General features: G+C 39.7%; 1 protein-coding gene and 1 pseudogene across 1 annotated transcript; one reads left to right on the top strand and one right to left on the bottom strand.

Moving 5' to 3' along the window:
* Positions 1 to 15924: 15924 nt before the first annotated feature.
* Positions 15925 to 18963, bottom strand: LOC125146575 (olfactory receptor 5B3-like; annotated as a pseudogene).
* Positions 18964 to 20496: 1533 nt separating this feature from the next.
* LOC125176730 (olfactory receptor 5B3-like) lies at positions 20497 to 21324 on the top strand. Its single transcript, XM_047878531.1, has one exon. The coding sequence runs from the start codon at positions 20497 to 20499 to the stop codon at positions 21322 to 21324; it is 828 nt and encodes a 275-aa protein (XP_047734487.1).
* Positions 21325 to 21869: the final 545 nt, after the last annotated feature.

The raw sequence follows: 21869 nt of genomic DNA, 5'->3' as shown, positions 1-21869 counted from the left end.
AGCCAAATTATGGAAAGAGCCCGAATGTCCATTGACTGATGAATGGATAAAGAAGTTGTGGTGTTTATAATACCATGGAATATTATTCAGCCACAGAAAAGAATGAAATTTTGCCATTGGCAATGACATGGATGGAGCTAGAGAGTATTATGCTAAGCAATATAAGTCAGTCAGAGAAGGACAAATACCATATGATTTCTCTCATATGTGGAACTTAAGAAGCAAAACATGAACATAACGGGGAAAAAGAGAGAGGCAAACCATAAAACAGACTCTTAACTAAAGATAACAAGCTGAGGATTGCTGGAGGGGGGCAGGGAATGGGTTAAATGGGTGATGGGTATTAAGGGAACTTGTGATGAGCACTGGGTGTTATATAGAAGTGATGAATCTCTAAATTCTACTCCTGAATCTAGTATTACGCTATATGTTAACCAACTGGAATGTAAATAAAAACCCAAAACTACTGGGGCGCCTGGGTGGCGCAGTCGGTTAAGCGTCCGACTTCAACCAGGTCACGATCTCGCAGTCCGTGAGTTCGAGCCCCGCGTCGGGCTCTGGGCCGATGGCTCAGAGCCTGGAGCCTGTTTCCGATTCTGTGTCTCCCTCTCTCTCTTCCCCTCCCCCGTTCATGCTCTGTCTCTCTCTGTCCCAAAAAATAAATAAAAAAAAAAAAACGTTGAAAAAAAAATTAAAAAAAAAAAAACCCAAAACTACTAACAATACTATAAAGAAAGGAAGAAAGAAGGAAAGACTATGACTGACATATTGTTGGTGACTAATAGATTGTGGTTTAAAATTACAATGATTTTTACTTGTTTATGTGGTATCCAAGATTGGATCCTGACCAAAGGGGAGAAAGAAAAGACATTATGGGAAAAAGTAATAAAGTTTGAATAATCTCTGGACTTCACTTAACAGTAAAGTACCAATGTTGGATTCTTTGCCTTGAAAAATGCAACATGATAATGTAAGATAATAAAACTTTAGGTGAAAAGTTTTGAGGGAAACTAGGTGAGTGGATATCCAGGAGTTCTTGGTGCTACCTGTGAAACTTTTGTGCAAATCCAAAACAATTCCAACATTAAAAGTTTATGAGAAATAATTTAAACAGTGGGCTCTCTAGATGGCATACAAAGGGCTCAACAGAACTTTTCTTCAGTGAAACAACGTCATCACTGGTGGAAATTTTTTTTAACCCCAACAATTTGAAATCCTTTGAACTTGTCTTAAGGACATACAGCAAATGGAGAAACATGTGCTTGAGGAGATCTGCTCAGTCTCCTAAGAACAGCATTGTGGCATTTAGGCCATGACCCACTTCCATCACCTTCCCCAGCTCTGTGCAGTAGAAGTTATGTTACAGGAAAATGTGTCCAAGAAGGCAGGGGTACTTTCTAACTCCAGGTTCCATTGTGGGCTACAGTATCATTCTCTGCAGGGCAGGACACAGGCATCTCTCATTCTCTCCACGTCCATATTGCAGAAGCATTATTCCCAATGAGTGAGGCTGGGAGCGGGGGGCAGAGGCTGTCATCTCCCATCCAGTTAATAGGGTAAAAGCTTTGCCCAACATACAGAAGGCTGAGAGTTTAGGGACCCAATGGCCTCTGCCTCAATTTGTTTGTTGGGTAGTGATTTCACATTGGGAAGGACAGGCCAAGAAACCTAGGGCTATGGTCTTCCCCCTAGCACTTGCTTAAAGAAGAAGAGTATCATTCTGGGAGAGCTGGATCCTGTCTCTTCCTCCAGTCCTAGTACAATGGCACAGAGTTTCTATCCAGAGAGTAGGCAGTCCATGAAGACAAGAATTCTGAAGCTTTACTTGAGGTGAATGACTTTATTTAGAGCAGGTGAGAAGTTCAAGCCTAAGAATATTATGGAAAACCATAGAGCATTTGGTGATAAGCAATTAAAAGAGGGTTGGAAAATTTCATGATACTGGTAGAAAAACATAAAATTGCAGAGCATCCAGTAGATTTCAAGAGAGAACAGGAGCAAGAGATAGTCAAGAAAAGTCCTCCTAAAATCATACTCATGCCTAATGGTCCTGAGGGCTGAACACATACTTTACATTGCATCCACTTAAGAGTCATAAAAGCAGGATGCGGAGAAAATGCAAAAGCTTTACCAAACCACACAGTGATCCATAAGCAAAGAGCCTTGAACCCTTAGCACACTTGACCACAACCTTCGACTAAACACTGGATGAAGAATAAACTACTCTAATCCAGGTATAACTCTAAAGGAGTAGTGTCTGAAAAAAGTCATGCTTATCCCTGTTGATCTGGAAGACGTTGTGCATTCCCAAGGTTACACTCCCTGGAGAGTCATAGGAAGGAAAACTTCTAGTCCCTGGATGAACGTAGGGCAAAATTATAATGTCGCTGAACTGTGAAAGCCATATCCAACACACAGAAACATCCAATGGTAAAATGTGAAAATTGGTGTCTACCTGATTCGGGAGACTTAAGAACAATTTTTTATGTGGAAATGGTGCATGAGTCCCAAGAGTAATCCATTGGCAGGCAGGCTAAAAGATAAATAGGGGAAAAGGTAGGGTCAAGGACATCAGAACCCGCATACTTCAGGGGAAATAGATACACTTTGCTGAATTAGTTCTGCAAGTCATTAGCCACATAAATAAATGACTGGAGAGTGAGATTAGCAGGACAGAGGGATAGGAAATCAATATCCACGTTCCCTGACAGAAAAACAAATTTAAGACTATAAGTAACGAAACACCCTTATGAGAAGTGCAAAGTCCAGTTCGATGTCTTGTGTGTTGAAATCTCAACCCTGAGTACTTCAAAGTGTGTTATTATTTGGAAATAGGATTGTTGCAGATTTACTTATTTAAGATGAGGTTCCACTGGGGTAGGGTGGGCCCCAAATCTTATAGGATTAATCTAATCTAATAGGACTCCCTTTAAAAAGGGAAAATTTACACAGATGCAATCACAAGGCAATAACACCGTGTGAAGAGGAAGACAGAGGTCAGAATGGTCAGCAGACCAAGGAATGCAAACGAACACCAGCACATCACCCTGATGCTCGGAGACAGATATGAGACAATTTCTCCCTTACCGAATTCACAAGCAACCAACGGAACCAACCCCATCGACAAATGGACCTCAGATTTCTAGCATCAGAAATGTGAGATGATACATTTCTGTTAATGCCACCTTCTTTGTGGTACTTTTTAAGAGCAGTCTTAGGAAATTAATATAGGCAACAATATGGATGAATCTCAGATACATCTTACGTGAAGGAATCCAGACACAAAGGCTACACACACTAGGACTCAACTTACAGGACATTATTGCAAAGGCAAAATTACATGGACAAAAGCCGCAACGTGGTTTCCAGGGACAGCAGGTAGGAGAAGGGATGAAATATAAGAACATGTGACACAAAACCATGTGTGCACCCTGATCAGATCCAGCTAGGTCCCCACAGGCTGTTTAATTGCTTCTCCCTAAGAAGGTGGATGAGAGCTACAGATGCCCTCCTGGGGGACATACACGGAGAACTCCGTGTCTATCTCACTCCCTCCTGATTCCATGAGATAGCCCCTGAAATCCCAGTAAGACTCAACATGACATCATTTCAGAGACCCCAGGCCATGTGCCACGCCCCTCTGGCCATCATTTATTCAGCTGACTGCTATCGTTGCTGGTACATGCAGACCTTCCTCCCTGACCTTGGACCTGAGAATTTGTTTCCAGCCTGCGATCGTGGCCAGGGAAAACATCTCCTCATGGAAATGATATTGATTGAGTTCCAGGTGAGAACCCCTCAGCAAGGTGTTTTCTAGAGCTTCCCTCCTTTGCTCATCACGACACAATTCTGTGAATTATGTGGGAGAGATGATTTTATCCTTTATTTTACAAATAGGGAGAAGACAAGTGGCTGCTCCAAAAGCATAGTCAGAACTAAGGGTGGGTTTAGGACTTGGATCATGTTTGTGACTCCATGTTGGGATCTTTCCTCCAATTTTACCTGTCTTAGAAGTCTTGGAATTTTCACTAGTACCTGATAAAGAACATCTACAACAGTATATATGCATTATTTCATAGCAAAAAGTCTGATTTCAGACTCACTATTCAGGATTGCCTGTCTCTTCTTTTCCGCCAGCAAGGTAAGCTTCTATGTTGCGTGTATTGTTTTTTTAGTAAGAAGTATAATTAATGCAAAATCCACGGGGCGCTGTACCTACTATGAGTTATTTGAGCACCAAAATAGATGATTTGAACATTACTTCTAAAGCAGTGAGCTGAGGCTGGGATTTTAGTATCAAAATTTCCGTCAATGGGGAGTTTAGTGATATCTATGGAATAACATCAACTGCTTTCTTTAAAAAGATCAGCCAAATTATATACCTTCTCATATCCTCAGGTGTCTTAATGGTAAAGTGGGAATAATCAAAATTCTACTTACCTCAGAATGAATTTAAATGAAATGGTATATTTTATACATGTACATTAACACATGCATAAATATATGTACACATGCATACATAGAAATATATATGCATGTAGTTCTTACTCTTTGCAGGACGTTCCATATTCTGAGATGTTATGACTGTCGATGGTTGACAGACCTAATGACTTCAGGGGCTAGGCTTGGAGAATGAGGATGTGAAAGAATCAGGAGAACAATGGTAGATAATGATTTGTGAGGATAGTTGTCTTTCTAAAGGGCCTCAGATTATAATAAAGATTTAAGACACGGTTCCTACACAAGAACATATCACATAAAAATTTTTAAACATGGAGCTCTCCACCAAAACAGACCTGAAGACTCAAGCTAGCCAACAAACCAGGACTTTTCAACTCTTGATCTTGGTGATTCAACTATGAGATGACAGTAATGGGAGGAAGAATGAGTTTAAGAAAGGACACTCTTTTGACTCATGCTAAAACAAGGATTTTAATTTCTGTGATGTTGGCTGTGATCTGTCTTCTTTCATTTGTGAGTTTTGTCTATTTGGGTCCTTTCTCTTTTCTTTTTGATAAGCTGGCTAGGGGTTTATCAATTTTGTTTATTCTTTCAGAGAACCAGATCTTAGTTTCATTCATCTGTTCTGTGATTTTTTTTTTGTTTCCATATTATTTATTTCTGCTCTAATCTTTATTATTTCCCTTCTTCTGCTGGCTTCGGGCTTTGTTTGCTGCTCCTTTCTGCCACCTTTAGGTTTAAGGTTGGGCTGTGTATTTGAGACCTTTCATACTTCTTCAGATAGGACTGAATTGCAATATACTTCCCTCGTAGGACTGTCTTTGCTACATCCCAAAGGTTTTGGACTGTTTTACTTTCATTTTCATTTGCTCCCATGTATTTTTTTAGTTTCTTCTTTAATTTACTCATTAACCCATTCATTATTTAATAGGATGTTCTTTAACCTCCATGTATTTGAGGGCTTTCCAATTTTTTTCTTGTGATTGATTTTAAGTTTCATAGCATTGTGATCTGAAAATATGTATGGCGTGATCTCGATCTTTTTGAACTTAGTGGGGCATATTTGTGACCCAGTATGTGATCTGTTCTGGAGAATGTCCCATGTACCCTCAGAAGAATGTGTAGTCTGCTGCTTTAGGATAAAATGTTCTGCATATATCTGGTAAGTCCATCCAGTCCAGTGTGTCATTCAAAGCCATTGTTTCCCTGTTGATTTTCTGCTTGGATGATCTGTCCATTGATGTAAGGGAGATGTTAAAGCCCCCCACTATTATTGTATTATTATCAATGAGTTTCTTTTTTTATTTTTAGAAGAAGTTTATTTTTTAATGTTTATTTATTTTTGAGAAACAGAGAGAGAGACAGAGTGCAAGGTGGGAAGGGACAGAGAGAGAGAGAGAGAGAATCCAAAGCAGACTCCAGGCTTTGAGCTGTCAGCAAAGAGCCCAACACAGGGCTCAAACTCATAGACTTGACCTGATCATGACCTGAGCTGGTGTTGGGTGCTTAACCGACTGAGCCACCCAGGCACCCCATCAGTGAGTTTCTATATGTTTGTTATTAATTGATTTATATACTTGGGTGGTTCCAAGATGTGGGGATAAATATTTACAATAGTTAGGTCTTCTTGATGGATAGATCCCTTAATTATGATACAATGCCCTTCTTCATCTTTTATTACAGTCTGTTTTAAAGTCTGGTTTGTCTGACATAAGTATGGCTATTCCAGCTTTCTTTTGGCATCCATTAGTATGATAGATAGTTTTCCATCCCCTCACTTTCAATCTGCAGGTGTCTTTAGGTCTAAAAGAAGTCTCTTGCAGACAGCATATAGATGGGTCTTGTTTTTTTTTTTTTTTATCCATTCTGATACCCTATGTCTTTTGATTAGAACATTTAGTCCATTTACATTCAGAGTTATTATTGAAAGATATGGATTTAGTGCACATCCTGAAGATGTGCTCAGGTGAGGGATATCAGAAGGCTTTGTCCACCTGCACTTCCCACCTCTCTACAGTCTCCATCTTCTATGGGACAGCCCTCTTCATGTACTCCCAGCCCAGCTCCAGCCATTCCACGGACTCAGATAAAATTGCATCCGTGTTCTACACTGTGGTAATTCCCATGCTAAACCCCCTGGTGTATAGCCTAAGGAACAAAGAGGTGAAAAACGCATTCAAGAAGGTGGTTGAGAAGGCAAAATTTTCTCTAAGCGTTGTCTCTTAAAGTTATAAGATCCACAGTGACCTGTGTTGTTCTTCTCAGATCCCCAATAGGCAATGATTCACATTTTTAAAAATCAAAGTATAATTAACATATAATGTTATATTAGTGCTGGTGTACAACATAATGATTCAACAATTATATGCTACTTAGTGCTCACCACAATAATTGTAGCCACCATCTGTCACCAAACAGCATTATTACCATCTTATTGGCTGACTATATTCCCCATGTGGTAGTTTTCGTTTCCATGACTTACTTATTTTGTAAGTTTATTTTGAAAGTTATTTATTTATTTTGGAAGTTTATTTATTTTGGAAGTTTAACTCTTTCTTTAAACGTTTATTTATTTTTGAGAGAGAGGTAGAGTGCAAGTGGGGGAGGGGCAGAGAGAGAGGGAGAGGCAGAATCCGAAGCAGGCTCCAGGCTCTGAGCTGTCAGAGCAGAGCCCGATGCGAGACTAGAACTCACAAGCTGTGAGATCCTGACCTGAGCCGAAGTCGGAGGCCCAACCAACTGAGCCACTCAGGTGCCCCTGGAAGCTTAACTCTTAATCTCCTTTATCCCTTCCATCCATCCTCCTATCCACCTCCTCTTTTGGCAACCACCAGATCCCTACATTTGAGTCAGCTTTTTTTTGGTCGCTTCTTGTCTCTTTTTTTTAATCCTTTGTTTCTCAAATTCCACATATGACTGAATCCACACATGACATATTATTGGCCATACTGCACCTAGATTACTGGAGTGATGTCATTTCTTATTCAAACGTCTCTCATCTGGAAAAGAAAATCGTATGTTCACATATGTGATACCTGAACAAGGATGGCCAAAGGGGCCTTAAAATTTTGGAGCCCTGTTTTTAATCAACCTTATAACTTTATGTCTTATTTAGTCTACCATGTGGCAACGCATACCTCTATGTAAACCGTGGCACACATAAGCTCATGAAGAGAAGCATATGCAAGAATCCCATATGTGCACAGACACAAAGGAATGGGGAATTTGCTAAAGGTGTTGGATGCAGTGTTTTCTAATTTTAAAAAGTTTGAGTAGTAAATTTAGATATCAGAATATAAATTTGTGTCCGACATTATTTTTTTCTCTAGGTGAAAAACTATTGGGGCACCGGGCGGCTCAGTTGCTTAAGTTTCCACCTCTTGATTTTGGCTCAAGTCATGATCTTATGGTTCGTGAGCTCAAGCCCTGCATTGGTCTCAGCCCTGACAGTGTGCAGTTTTCTTGGGATTCTCTCTCTCTTCCTCTCTCTCTTCCCCTCCACTGCTTGTGGGCGTGCACGCTCTCTCTCACAAAGTAAATAAATAAACTGGAAAAGAAAGAAAAACAATTTCAAGAGACCAAAATCAAGAAAAACATGACAAAAATTTTAATTTAAATCCAAATTAGTTAACATATAGTGTAATAATGATTTCAGGAATAGAATTTAGTGATTCATCACTTACCTATAACACCCCAATACTCATCCCAACAAGTGCCCATCACCCATTTAGCAAATCCCCCCACCCGACACCCTTTGAGCAACCCTGAGTTTGTTCTCTGTATTTAAGAGTTTCTTATGGTTTTTCTCCCTCTCTCTTTTTATCTTATTTTTACTTCCCTTCCCCTACGTTAATCTGTTTTATTTCTTAAATTCCACATATGAGTGAAAGCATATGATGTTTGTTTTTCTCTGACTGATTTATTTCACTTAGCGTAATACACTAACTCTAGTTCCATCCATGTTGTTGCAAATGGCAAGATTTCATTCTCTTTCATCGCTGAGTAGCATACCACATCTTTTTTTTATCCATTCATCTGTCGATGGACATTGGGGCTCTTTCCAAATTGGCTATTGTCAATAGTACTGCTATAAACATTGGGGTGCAATAACATAAATTTTTAAATAAAGTTATATGCTTTGGGGGGCACGTTTATTCAGATCTATAAACATACAATATATCAAAGGAATTAATTTTTCTATCTTCAGGAGTGTGTGGTAAACAGGATGTTCAAAGGATCATTTTCAAAAGCAAGAAGACCAAAATACAAGGGAAGAAAATGGTCAGTGGATAATAAAGACATTTTAAAAAATTTTCCATGCAGGGCTACCAACTTTTCAACTTTTTAAGATAGATACACTCAGTATGATAGTGTTATCTATTTTTCTGTCTGGAAATACTATGGGATGGCTAGTGCCCCTCTGTTAGTTTCATATGAGCTACATCGTGTCTTCTGCTCCCCTACTCGCTCCCTCCTCTTCACTCGCACTGAGTTCTCTACTGTTGTCAACGCTCAGAAAGCCCCCTCACTTCCCTCGAGTCTTTGCTTAAATGTTACTGTATCATAGTCACCCCACCCCCATGGACACTGTGCCCAATTTACTTTATTCTTCATGGCTGTGATCAACTATTTCTATTTATTTCTTTGTTTATTCATTTCTCTAACTACCTAGAATGTGCATTGCACGAGAAGAGTGGATTTGTGTTCCTTACTAACAACTTCATCCCCAATAATTGAGTTATGGCCTGGTTTGTACTAATTTCTCAACAAACATTGGTTAAATTAATGAATAAACTACTCGTTTGAGTCCAGCAGTAACTATGTCTGAACCATGGATAATTATAGTTGATTACCCATTATATAGTTCTTTAGAAAGGAATTTTAGAGCATTTCATAAGATGCCATTTTCTTTTTTCTTTTTTTAACATTCTCTCATTCTCTATTTACATTTCCCACTTTTGGACAAATAACTTTTTGGAAACCACACTGTCAAACAGATCATATAAAAACCATGTTAATTCTTTTCTATGAGGAATTTCTCACTAAATGAAAAATAACACATGAAATACATTACATTTAGTGAAGTGTAATAACAAAACCTGATACTGCAAAAAGTTTCCTAGCTGACTCAATTTGCAAAATTTCTTGATAAATGATGATTATTCAATCAACTCCAATGATTCTAAACATCCATAGAAAATGTAAGTATGGAAATTCTTTACAACAATATTACATATCCTACCTTAATGTGCTAATATAATAGATAATAATGCTGTATTTTATTGGCTTTTAGGAGAGGTATTTTTATAAGAAGCCTACCAAAAGGAATATATACCCACCTTCCTTTTCTATCTCTATAATTTTAGAAACACTCAACTTCTCAAGATTTGTGAAACTGCTTGAATGTCCTAAGATGTCTGTGTGGTGCAACAAAAATAACTAGCTCTGCTCTCACCGCTGTTGTTTCACACAGTGTTGGAAGTTCTCGCATCAGCAATCAGACAACAAAGTGAAATCAAAGGCAACAAAATTGGCAAAGATGAAGTCAAACCTTCACTTGTTGCAGATGACATGATACTGTACATGGAAAACCCAGCAAAATCCACTAAAAGTCTGCCAGAACCGATACGTGAATTCAGCAAAGTCGCAGGGTACAAAATTAATGTACAGAAATCAGTTGCATTCTTATACACTAATAATGAAGCAACAGAAAGTCAAAGAAACTGATCCCATTCACAATTGCACCAAGAATCATAAAATACCTAGGAATGAACCTAACCAAAGATGTAAAAGATCTGTATGCTGAAAACTATAGAAAGCTTATGAAGGAAATTGAAGAAGATACAAAGAAATGGAAAAACATTCAGTGCTCATGGATTGGAAGAATAAATATTGTTAAAATGTCAATACTACCTGAAGCAATCTACACATTCAATGCAACCCCAATCAAAATTGCACCAGCATTCTTCTCGAAGCTAGAACAAGCAATCCTAAAATTTGTATGGAACCACAAAAGACCCCTAATAGCCAAGGTAATATTGAAGAAGAAAACCAAAGCATGAGGCATCACAATCTCAGACTTTAGCCTCTACTACCAAGCTGTAATCATCGAGACAGTATGATATTGGCACAAAAAACAGGCACATAGACCAATGGAATACAATAGAGACTCCAGAGTTGAACCCACAAATATATGGCCAACTCATCTTTGACAAAGCAGGAAAGAACATCCAATGGAAAAAAGACAGCCTCTTTAACAAATGGTGCTGGGAGAACTGGACAGCAATATGCAGAATGAAACTAGATCACTTTCTTACACCATTCACAAAGGTAAACTCAAAATGGATGAAGGACCTGAATGTGAGACAGGAAACCATTAAACCCTAAAGGAGAAAGCAGGAAAAAACCTCTCTGACCTCAGCTGCAGAAATTTCTTACTTGACACATCTCCAAAGGCAAGGGAATTAAAAGCAAAAATGAGGGGCGCCTGGGTGGCGCAGTCGGTTAAGCATCCGACTTCAGCCAGGTCACAATCTCGCGGTCCGTGAGTTCGAGCCCCGCATCAGGCTCTGGGCTGATGGCTCGGATCCTGGAGCCTGTTTCCGATTCTGTGTCTCCCTCTCTCTCTGCCCCTCCCCCGTTCATGCTCTGTCTCTCTCTGTCCCCAAAATAAATAAACGTTGAAAAAAAATTTAAAAAAAAAAAAGCAAAAATGAACTATTGGGACCTCATCAATATAAAAAGCTTCTTCACTGCAAAGGAAACAATCAACAAAACTAAAAGGCAACCGATGGAATGGGGAAGATATTTGCAAATGACATATCGGAAAAGGGCTAGTATCCAAAATCTATAAAGAACTCACCACACTCCACACCCAAAAACCAAATAATCAGTGAAGAAATGGGCAGAAGACATGAATAGACACTTCTCTAAAGAAGACATCCAGATGGCCAACAGACACATGAAAAGATGCTCAACGTCACTCCTCATCAGGGAAATACAAATCAAAACCACACTGAGATACCACCTCACGCAGGTCAGAGTGGCTAAAATGAACAAATCAGGAGACTACAGATGCTGGCGAGGATGTGGAGAATGGGAACCCTCTTGCACTGTTGGTGGGAATGCAAACTGGTGCAGCCACTCTGGAAAACAGTGTGGAGGTTCCTCAAAAAATTAAAAATAAACCTACCCTATGACCCAGCAATAGCACTACTAGGAATTTACCCAAGGGATACAGGAGTGCTGATGCCTAGGCACTCATGTACCTCAAAGTTTATAGCAGCATTTTCAACAATAGCCAAATTATGGAAAAAGCCTAAAGGTTCATCAACTGATGAATGGATAAAGAAGACGTGGTTCATATATACAATGGAATACTACTTGACAATGAGAAAGAATGAAATCTGGCCATTTGTAGCAATGTAGATGGAACTGGAGGGTATTATGCTAAGTGAAATAAGTCAGGCAGAGAAAGACAGATACCATATGTTTTCACTCGTATGTGGATCTTGAGAAACAACAGAAGATCATGGGAGGGGGAAGGGAGAAAATAAAAGTTACAGAGAGGGAGGGAGGCAAACCATAAGAAACTCTTAAATACTGAGAAGAAACTGAGGGTTGATGGGGGGGTGGGGGAGAAGGGAAAGTGGGTGATGGGCATTCAGGAGGACACCTGTTGGGATGAGCACTGGGTGTTGTATGGAAACCAATTTGACAATAAATTATTATATATATATATATATATATATACACACACACACACATACACACACACACACACATCAGTCAGTGCTACAGAAGCTAAACATGAGAGAGGCATGGTCTGCCTGGGATCAGGGATCATCTGTGACTTTACTAGGTGGCCTTTTTCTAAAGGACTTTTGTTTAGTAAATAAACTAAGGTTGGCAAATAAATAAATGAATAAATAAATAAACAAAAACATTTTAAGTTCTCTTGAAGAATACACTCAGATTGGTTTTATTTCTTTCTTACGTGTTTGTAGAATTTACTGGTAAATATATCTATACTTAGAATTTTTTTGGAGAGAAAGTTTGAATTTCAAATCCAATTAAAAAAATACAGGGCTACTGAGATTTTCTAAAAAAAAAAAAAATATATATATATATATACATATATATATATGAATATATGGATATATCTGGGTCTGAAGTCTATAAAAATGGTAGGTCCTTTTCTGGAACCATTTCTTAATAATTACTTTACATATAACATTACATTTAAAAAGGATTTTAAAGTTTCAAAAAAGTTTCTGAGATATTACAGTCAAGTCCCACATACCTCTCACCCAGTTTCCCCTAATGGTAGCATCTTCCCTTATCATAATACATTAGTCAAAACTAAGAAGCCATCATTGATACACTACTATTCTCTAAAATTCAAGAATTTACTTAGATTATTATTTTTTAACTAATATCATTGTGCTCTTACAGGGTCTGACCCTGGATACAACACTGCATATATTGTCCTGTCTCGTTAGTCTCCTCTGATCTGTGACAGTGTCTCAGTTCTTCCTGGATTTTTCACTACATTAATAGCTTTGAGAAGTACTACTCAGGTATTTTGTAGAAAGTCTTTCAATTTGCGTTCACCTGATCTTTTTGTCATGGTTACAAGGAGGTTTGGTCTTTGAGAAACAGTGACAAGTCCCATTCTTATCACCTCCTATCAGGGGACATATATTACTTACATGACTTGTCACTGAGGATCTTAATCTTGGTCATCTAAACAAGATATGTTTTCTTGGTGCTTCAGATAATGCTACCTTTCTCCCCCTGCAAATTCTACACTTTAGAAACATACACTAAGTTCAGGTCATGGTCATGGTGGAAGGGACTACACTCCACCTCCTAGGGGAAACTTAAATATATTATTTAGGGTTTTTCTATAAGAAAACTTTACTTACTTAATTTCTTACTTACGTCAGTATGTACTTACATTGATCTGCTTTAAAATTTGGGGTACAGTTTGTACTATATTATTTATTTTATTGTTCAGATCACTCCATCTTTGACCATTGGGGTCACTTGCAGTTTTACTCTTGTTTCTTTGTGAGCTGCTCAATCTTTCTGTTTTTTGAACTCCTCCTTACTTTCTGGAACTATAAAACATTCCAGGCTCCTGTTGTGCTATTCCAGTCCCAATCCAGTCATCAGCTCTTTCTCCAAAGAGTCCAGCTCACTCTCCAGTGAAACTCAAATGAACCCAAACCCTCCAGCCTTCTTTCCTTTAACTGGAAAATGAAATAACAACTAGCTACAAGAGGCTAAGGACCTTCCTAAATTTTCTGAGGCATCTTGGGGTAGGGATTGTGTGCATATAAGTTCTCTTTTAGTCTGTCGGTTCCTGTTCTAAGTCCCTGCCTTTTTCTTACTTGTTCATCACTTCAAGAACCACACCTCCTCCTGAGCCGTTTTTTCCCCTGTGTCTACACTGCTTTTCCCCAAGGTGACATAAACTACTCATCCTCTTTCATTCTTCCAGAGAACCATATACACAGTAACCTTGTACTCAGACAACATGGAGGGGAAGTGAAGCCCAGATCGATGAACTGCTGCAAAGTAAATATTTGATATAAAACTGACCTTCAGGTTCATGAAGCATCATCTACTGTCAAACATCTCCTCCCAGCCAACTCTCTCCTAAAACCTTGGCTTCCCACCATGTTGTTAGCCTCTGTCCATCTTCTCTCTTCTCAGAGTTGAAAGTCTCAAAGCCTTATCTCTCTCGCTTCTCTAGGAAAAGACAATATGCATTTACTCCATCATACAGGTTGGGACAATACTTAGAAACTATGTAAACCAAAGAAAAATCATGGACTAGATTGTAGAGTACACCGTTATGAGATTTGTCACCCCACCATCCAACCAAAACCACTCAAAGTCATCCACCAACTTCATATCACTATGACGTATTGCCAGTTCTAAGTCTTGACATTGTTTAATCTACCAGCAGATTTGACACGTCTGTTCCCTACTGATGCATTTCTCATCACTTGGTTTCCAGGACACCACTCACCTTTGTTGGCTCCTCATCTCTTTGGCCTTTCATTGAGAAAGTTCCAGGTGTCGGTCCTTGAAACACTTTGCTTCTCTCTACCTATATTCTCTTACCTATGTTCTCATTCTCACGGTTTAAATACCATCTACATGCTGAAAATTCCAAATTTGTACCTCTGCTCCAGTGCTAAAACTTTCCTGGTGGTATCCAAGAGGCATCTCAAGCTTTGTATGCTCCAGTGAAATTCAAGCCCCCTTCTCACTCAAATCTCCTGTTATCATGCCTGCCATACCTCACATAGTAGCCATCTTATCCTTCTAGTTACTTAGGCAGCTAGGCTACCATTTTTTTTTTCACATTCCATGTCCAATACATCATCATATCATGTCACTGCATTATTTCAAACATAGTAAAAAACAATCCGGCCAACTTGGAAGAATATAATACTATGTATGATTTGGAAGAAACCAAAATAAGCAATTAAGCAAATAAAATGTAATTTAAGATATTTATTTAAATGTCTGAAGAAGATAAGAGCAGATAAGAGATAAAAAGCTATTTTAGATGGTGTGATTGAGAAAAGGGCTCTTAATGAAGCAGTGTGAGATCTAGGAAAAGGACTTTCCACTAGGGCAAAAACAAGCCAGAGACACAGTTTTGGAGACAGAGTAGAAGTTCAGATTCAGTTCCTAATTGTGTGGCAGTATACTGGCTTTCCTCAAGGAACATTTTTTTTAAATTCCAGACTATTGAGATTTCAGCTAAGCACATTGCCTTTCAGGCAGAGGTAAAATTTTGTGGTTGGTTTATCATTGATTTTTTTGTGGTCTTATGACTGAACTCTTGCCAGTGGAATGTACTCAGAGGTAATGTGAACAGCTATTATATCACTTTCTTGAAAAGAAATTATATTTCCTTCAACCCATCCCTTTCTCCTTTCCTGCAGGTAGAATAGTTATGATAAGGACAGAATTTCAACACTCTGCAAGATGACAGAGAGAGGCTGTGTGGACTGAACTTGGCCCAGAATGACTGATGGGTGCCATGTCCAGAGAGTTCATATTTATCCTACCACAGGTATCCACCATTTGAAATGAATTGGTATTGTATTTAAGCCACTGTGTTTTGGCTTTCTTCGTTATAGCAGTTTAATCTAATTTCCAATTGTGATAGATGAACTATGGACACAAATTCTTTGCAGCTGTTTCCCTCAAGAGATGGAGTCTTCCATGCCCGATCCATGCTTGCATCGGGGCCAGCCCTTTGACATCATGGATTAGGATAATGTGGCAGAGAAAATCTTGTGTGAGTTTGGAGTCTAGACTTCAAGAAACCCTTCAGTTTTACTTTCACACTGAAAATATTATGTAAGAAAGCAGGTCCAACCTCTGGAAGACGAAAGAGCATGTGGAGAAAAGGGAGAGAATAACCAGAATCAAGGGTCAGAAACGTGAGTAATGCCACGTTGAGCCTTTCAGCCCACTGACTGTGCAGCAGATATGCAACCGCATGAGTGAGCCCACGTGCAAGTAGCAAAGCCACTGTCCCTGTGCTGAGAGTATCCTCAGGATGGCAAGGAATGTGAACAGATAGGAGGTCAAGATAACTATAAGGGCAAAACGGACTTAGAAATCCACTAATTAAAGAGCACAATCTCATTTACGTAGATGTCACAGCAGGAAAGAGCCAGGATTGAGGGGCTATCACAGAAAAAGTAATGGACCACATCAGAATGGCGAGGAGATTGGTGAAGAATGGCGAAGAAAGAGAGGCCGAAGGTGACTCCAGTGTGGATGGCAAATTCAGCAAGCCCCAAACGTACCAGCCTACCGCCATTTGAGCACACACATGATGGTGGTCAGAGCGGCGGGTGTCAAGTAAGCGCTGACACTCTACACACGAAAGCTACCAGCAAGCAGTCTACGGTGGCAAAAGCCAGAAGGAAGAACCTTCGAGCACCGCATACGTCATAGGAGATGACTTCCTCCTCTGTGAGAAAACCTCCATCACCGTAGGAGTGACAGCAGAAGACTTAACACATTCCACCAGACAAAAGTTAGGTAGGAACAAAAAGCTAAAAGAGACCCATGTATACAGAGAACAAACTGGTGGTTGCCAGTGGAGAGCCATGTGGGGGAAGGGCAAAATAGGTGAAGGGGGTGGGCGATTCAGTCTTCCAGGAATGGAACGAATATGTCACAAGGATAGAAGGTGCAGCCCAGGGAATACAGTCAATGGTATTGTAATGGTGCTGCATGGGGACAGGCTGTAGCTACAATTGTGAGCAGAGCATAATGCATAGAGTTGTTGAATCACTGTGGTGTATGCTTGAAACTAATGTAACATTTTGTGCTAGCTACTTTTCCATTAAAAAATAAGAATTTTTGCCATGAAAAAAAACAAACAAAAAAACTTGAGGCAGATGTTTAAATCAGCTTTATTTGTAATCACAAAACACTAGCACCAACACAAATGTTCTTCAACTAAGAATTAGATAAACCATCAGTAACAACCAGATAGTAAAATTCTACTCCGCAGTAAAAATATTCTCCTTTGATACAGGAAACAATACAGATGGGCCTCAAAAGCTAAGTGAAAAATTATAGACCTACGCAGTACATGTTCTAAGATTATGGGTAAGGACACTCTAGAAAAGGCGACTTTATTTGGACAAAAGAGTTTATGGGTTTCCAGGGGCAGTGAGTGGAGAATGGGTTTACACAGAGAGGTTTGTATGAATTTTTTTAGGTGATAGTGCTTACTTGACATGAATCTGACAATATTCCTAAAACTATATGCTAAGATTGTGGATGTTACTGTATGGAAGTCATGCATTAATTATAAACTGACAAAAATAACAAGTAATACAAAAACGTGTGTGTTCAGTGAAAATAACCAGAGTGGCTCCCACAGGCTGTTTAATTGCTTCCATCCTGAGAAGGTGGGATGAGGTGCCGGAAATGTTCTCCCAGGGGAAATTCCCAGAGAAGCTCTGTGTCTCTATAATTCTCTCCACATCCCCATGTATTAGCCAATGAAATCCCTAGATGACTCCACATGACATCATTGTAGAGGCACCAGTCTACATGCTGAACCCATTTGGTGATCATTTATTCATATGAATGTTAAACTTGCTAGTGCACAGAAGTCTTATCGGGGATTCTCTATCAGCCTGCAACCACATTCAGGAGAAACACCCCAAGAGAAAAATCACATCGATTGACTTCAAAAATGATAATTTCTTACTGAGATGTTTTACAGACCCTCCCTGCTTGTTATTTACAGACACAAGTCTGTGAATTATGTAAGAGGTAATCTTATCATCTTTATTTTACAAATAAGGAGGAAGCCAGTGATTCCTCTAAGGACACAGAAGGAATGCATGGTAGGTTCAGAAATTGAACCATATTAATATGCTTTCCTCCATTTTTCCCTGCCTCAGAGACCTTGGAGCCTTATGACCATGTCTTGAGAGAGCTCCTGTAGTAAGATTTATGCATTATCCTATGGCTGAGATTCTGATTCAGACCCGCTACTCATCATTGGCTCTTCCTGTTCACCCAGAAGACAGGTAAGCATCCATATTCCGTAAACATTTTTAATAACAAGTGTCATCTATGCAAAAGCAGTAGGGCAGCTCTGCTTACTTTGAGTTATTCGAGAACAGAAATCGATGTTTTCAATGTTTTTCCAAACTACGGAGGTGAGACTGGCATATACATGTCAAAATTTCCTTCAGAAGGGAGTTTATTGATACTTAAGGAACATCGTCCTGCTTTGCTAAAGATATGAACAAAACAGCCACAGATGATTCTCTAATTGATCGAGTGGTGATTTCATCCTGGTCACTCAATGCTGGCCTCTCATTGGACACAAACAAGCAAGAGCAAGAGTGAAATAACCTTTAAACTACAAAATCCCTCATGTGAATTAACAAGATCCCCGATAATTTCCCTATAACTTTCCCCTATAATTTCAAGCTTATCGTCACCAGTACAACCACAGATGTTGACAGCGAATGGCTAAAAGCAGAGCCTTTTGGTTACACAGAAATTGGATTTAACTCTTGAATCTTGACTCTTTCCCATGCTAGCTGTGTATTTTAGAGCATTGCATAACTTCTCAAATCCTCACGCTCCACAATGGTGAAGGAGGCATAATAATACTACCTCCTGTATGCACACACATTTGACATATAAAGCCTTTATTATTGCTCATAGAATGTAGTACAGGCTCCAAGTAGGTACGTGTGTTAAGGTTGGCAAACAATGTCCACAATGTCTAATGTTGGCAAGTAATTCCCTTATTGTACGGGAAATTGTCAAAGTTTAGGAGGAAGATGTGAGTAGTTAGCAGAAGAGGGATGCCCTTCCAAGGCTTCAAGTTTAAGTGAACAGATTTACAGTACTCTTCCTATAGAGGAGTACTGACTATCCCAGCTCCTCAGGCTCCAGGTAGCCCACCATGTGCACCATGCACATGTCTCTCAGACACTTCAGTGGGAAACCACAAACTGATTTTGGACCAGTAGAGACAATGAGCAATCGTAAGTTGAGTTCAATTCAATTTCGTTTCAATACATTTTAGACTGTCATCTTAGGAACCATTCAGTGTGGGTTCAAAAGTTGGTTCAAAGCATGGCTTGTCAACTAATATTCATTTAAATATAAAAAATCGGGGCCTGTGGGTGGGTCAGTCTGTTAAACCTCCAACTTCGGCTCAGGTCATGATCCCATGGTGCACGGGTTCGAGCTCCGCCTTTGGGCTCTGTGCTGACAGCTCAGAGCCTGGAACCTGCTTTGGATTCTGTGTCTCCCTCTCTCTCTGCCCCTCACTTGCTCACACACTCTCTCTCTCTCAAAAACAAATAAACATTAGACATTTTTTCAATAAATAAATATAAAAAATTACTCAATGTCCTGTGCATATTTATGTATTAGAGAGAAAGAGCACAAGCAGGCGAGGGGCAGAGAGACAGGAAGAGAATCAACGTGGAGCCTGATGCAAGGGCTCAATCTCATGACCAGAGCGAAAATCAAGAGTCAGACACTCAAGTGACAGCCACCCAGGAACCCCTTGTGCATCATAATTTAAATGACCGTAATAACAAATTAAACTCATGATGTTCTTGAGAGGATGTAAGGAATATACAGATTTTCCAGGACTTACAATGAGCTTATGTTTCAATAACTCCATGGTAAGTTGAAAATATGGTAAGTTGAAAATTTACTTAATATACCTGACTTACTGAACATCATAGCTTAGCCTCTCCTACCTCAAACATACTCTGAGCACTTACATAAGTCTACAGTTGGACAAAATCATCTCACACAAAGTCTGTTTTCTAATAAATATCTCATGTAATGTACTGAAAGTGAACCACAGAGTGGTTGCCAGTGTCTGGGTTGTTGACCCTCATGATTGTGTGGCTGACTGGGGGCTGTGGCTGGTGCCAATGCCTAGCATCATGAGAGTCAAGCCTCACATCAGTAGGCTGGGAAAAGGTCAAAATTCAAAAGTCACAGTTTGATTTGCATCGAATGTGTGTCACTGTTGCACCATCGTAAAGTGGAAAAATCATTAAATCGAATCATCGTAGGTTGGGGACCGTCTGTACCTCTACAGGGTCTGCAGCAGTTCCTGGTGGGTGAGTCATGGGCAAGTACCTGCTTTCACTAGGCTTGGGGGAAGTGAACGGCCAGACATTCCTTCTGGATGAGCCATCTTGATCAAGTTATTTAATTCTCTACGTCTCAGTTTACAGATTTCTAAAACTTTAGAATTGAGAAGATGCTCCATACTTCAGATTCAACAGTTTGCAAATCTACACATCATTAATGCGATAACTTTTGTTGTCAAGCTAATTTTTTTTTTATCTGGAGAAACTTGATATACAAGCTACTGCTCTAATGAAATAACACATACTGTATGTATACGCTTTTCAATATAAGTCTCCTGGTTTATCACCCATTTCTTTCTTCTCATTGCCATAGCGTTTGTGGTTCTCAACACTGATGGATAACAGGACAGAAGTGATGCAGTTCATCTTGCTGGGACTAACCAGTGATCCAGAACTGCAGGTTCCCCTCTTTATCGTGTTCACCCTCATCTACCTCATCACTCTGGTTGGAAACCTGGGGATAATAGTGTTGATTCTGTTGGACTCTCGTCTCCACACTCCCATGTACTTTTTCCTCAGTAACCTGTCTCTGGTGGACCTTTGTTGCTCTACAGCTGTCACTCCCAAGGTCATGGCTGGATTACTTATAAGAGACAAGGTCATCTCCTACAATGCATGTGCTGCTCAGATGTTCTTTTTTGCAGCCTTTGCCACTGTGGAGAGTTACCTGTTGGCTTCAATGGCCTATGACCGCTATGCAGCAGTGTGCAAACCCCTCCATTACACCACCACCATGACGACAGGTGTGTGTGCATGTCTGGCCATAGGTTCCTACACCTGTGGTTTCCTGAATGCCTCTATCCACATTGGAGACACGTTCAGACTCTCCTTTTGTATGTCCAATGTGATTCATCATTTTTTCTGTGATGTGCCTGCAGTCATGGTTCTTTCTTGCTCTGATAGACGTGTCAGTGAGCTGGTTCTTGTTTATGTAGTGAGCTTCAACAGCTTTTTTGCTCTCATGGTCATCTTGATTTCCTACATATTCATATTTATCACCATCCTAAAGATGCACTCATCTACGGGATATCAGAAGGCTTTATCTACCTGTGCTTCTCACCTCTCTGCAGTCTCCATCTTCTATGGGACACTCATTTTTATGTACTTACAGCCCAGTTCCAGCCATTCCATGGACACAGACAAAATGGCATCTGTGTTCTAAACCACGGTCATCCCCATGCTGAACCCTGTGGTCTATAGCCTGAGGAACAAAGAGGTTAAGAGTGCACTCATGAAGGTCGTTTCAGAGGCAAAATTATCTTTAAGATTGTGATTTTTTAACATTGTACAACGTACACTAATCTAATTTCATTAAGACCACCGTTAAATTAAGTTTCTGAAGTGATATCTTTGCTTATTCAATGCCTCTTATCCTGAAGGAAAAAAACATATGTCCGGAAATGTAATAACCTGAACAAGAATGATTAAGATGTCTCAGTGCCTGGGTGCCTGGGTGGCTCAGGCATTAAGCATGTGACTTCTGCTCAGGTCATGATCTCAGGGTTCTTGAGTTGGAGCCCCAGATCGGGTGAGCTGGAGCCACGTCTTGGGTGAGCTGGAGTCCCACTTAAGTGAGCTCTGCTTCTCTTTCTCTGCCCTTTGCTCACTGGCTCCCCATCTCTCTCTGTCAAAAAAAAAATCGTCTGGGGCCTACTTGTAAAAGCAGGTATTGATTTATTCATTTATTCTACATGAATTTGTTTCTAC

Source organism: Prionailurus viverrinus, chromosome D1 (genome assembly GCF_022837055.1).
Source record: "Prionailurus viverrinus isolate Anna chromosome D1, UM_Priviv_1.0, whole genome shotgun sequence".
Classification (NCBI taxonomy): Eukaryota; Metazoa; Chordata; class Mammalia; order Carnivora; family Felidae; genus Prionailurus; species Prionailurus viverrinus.
Note: the sequence above shows the minus strand (reverse complement) of the source record. Positions and strands in the feature narration are given on the sequence as shown.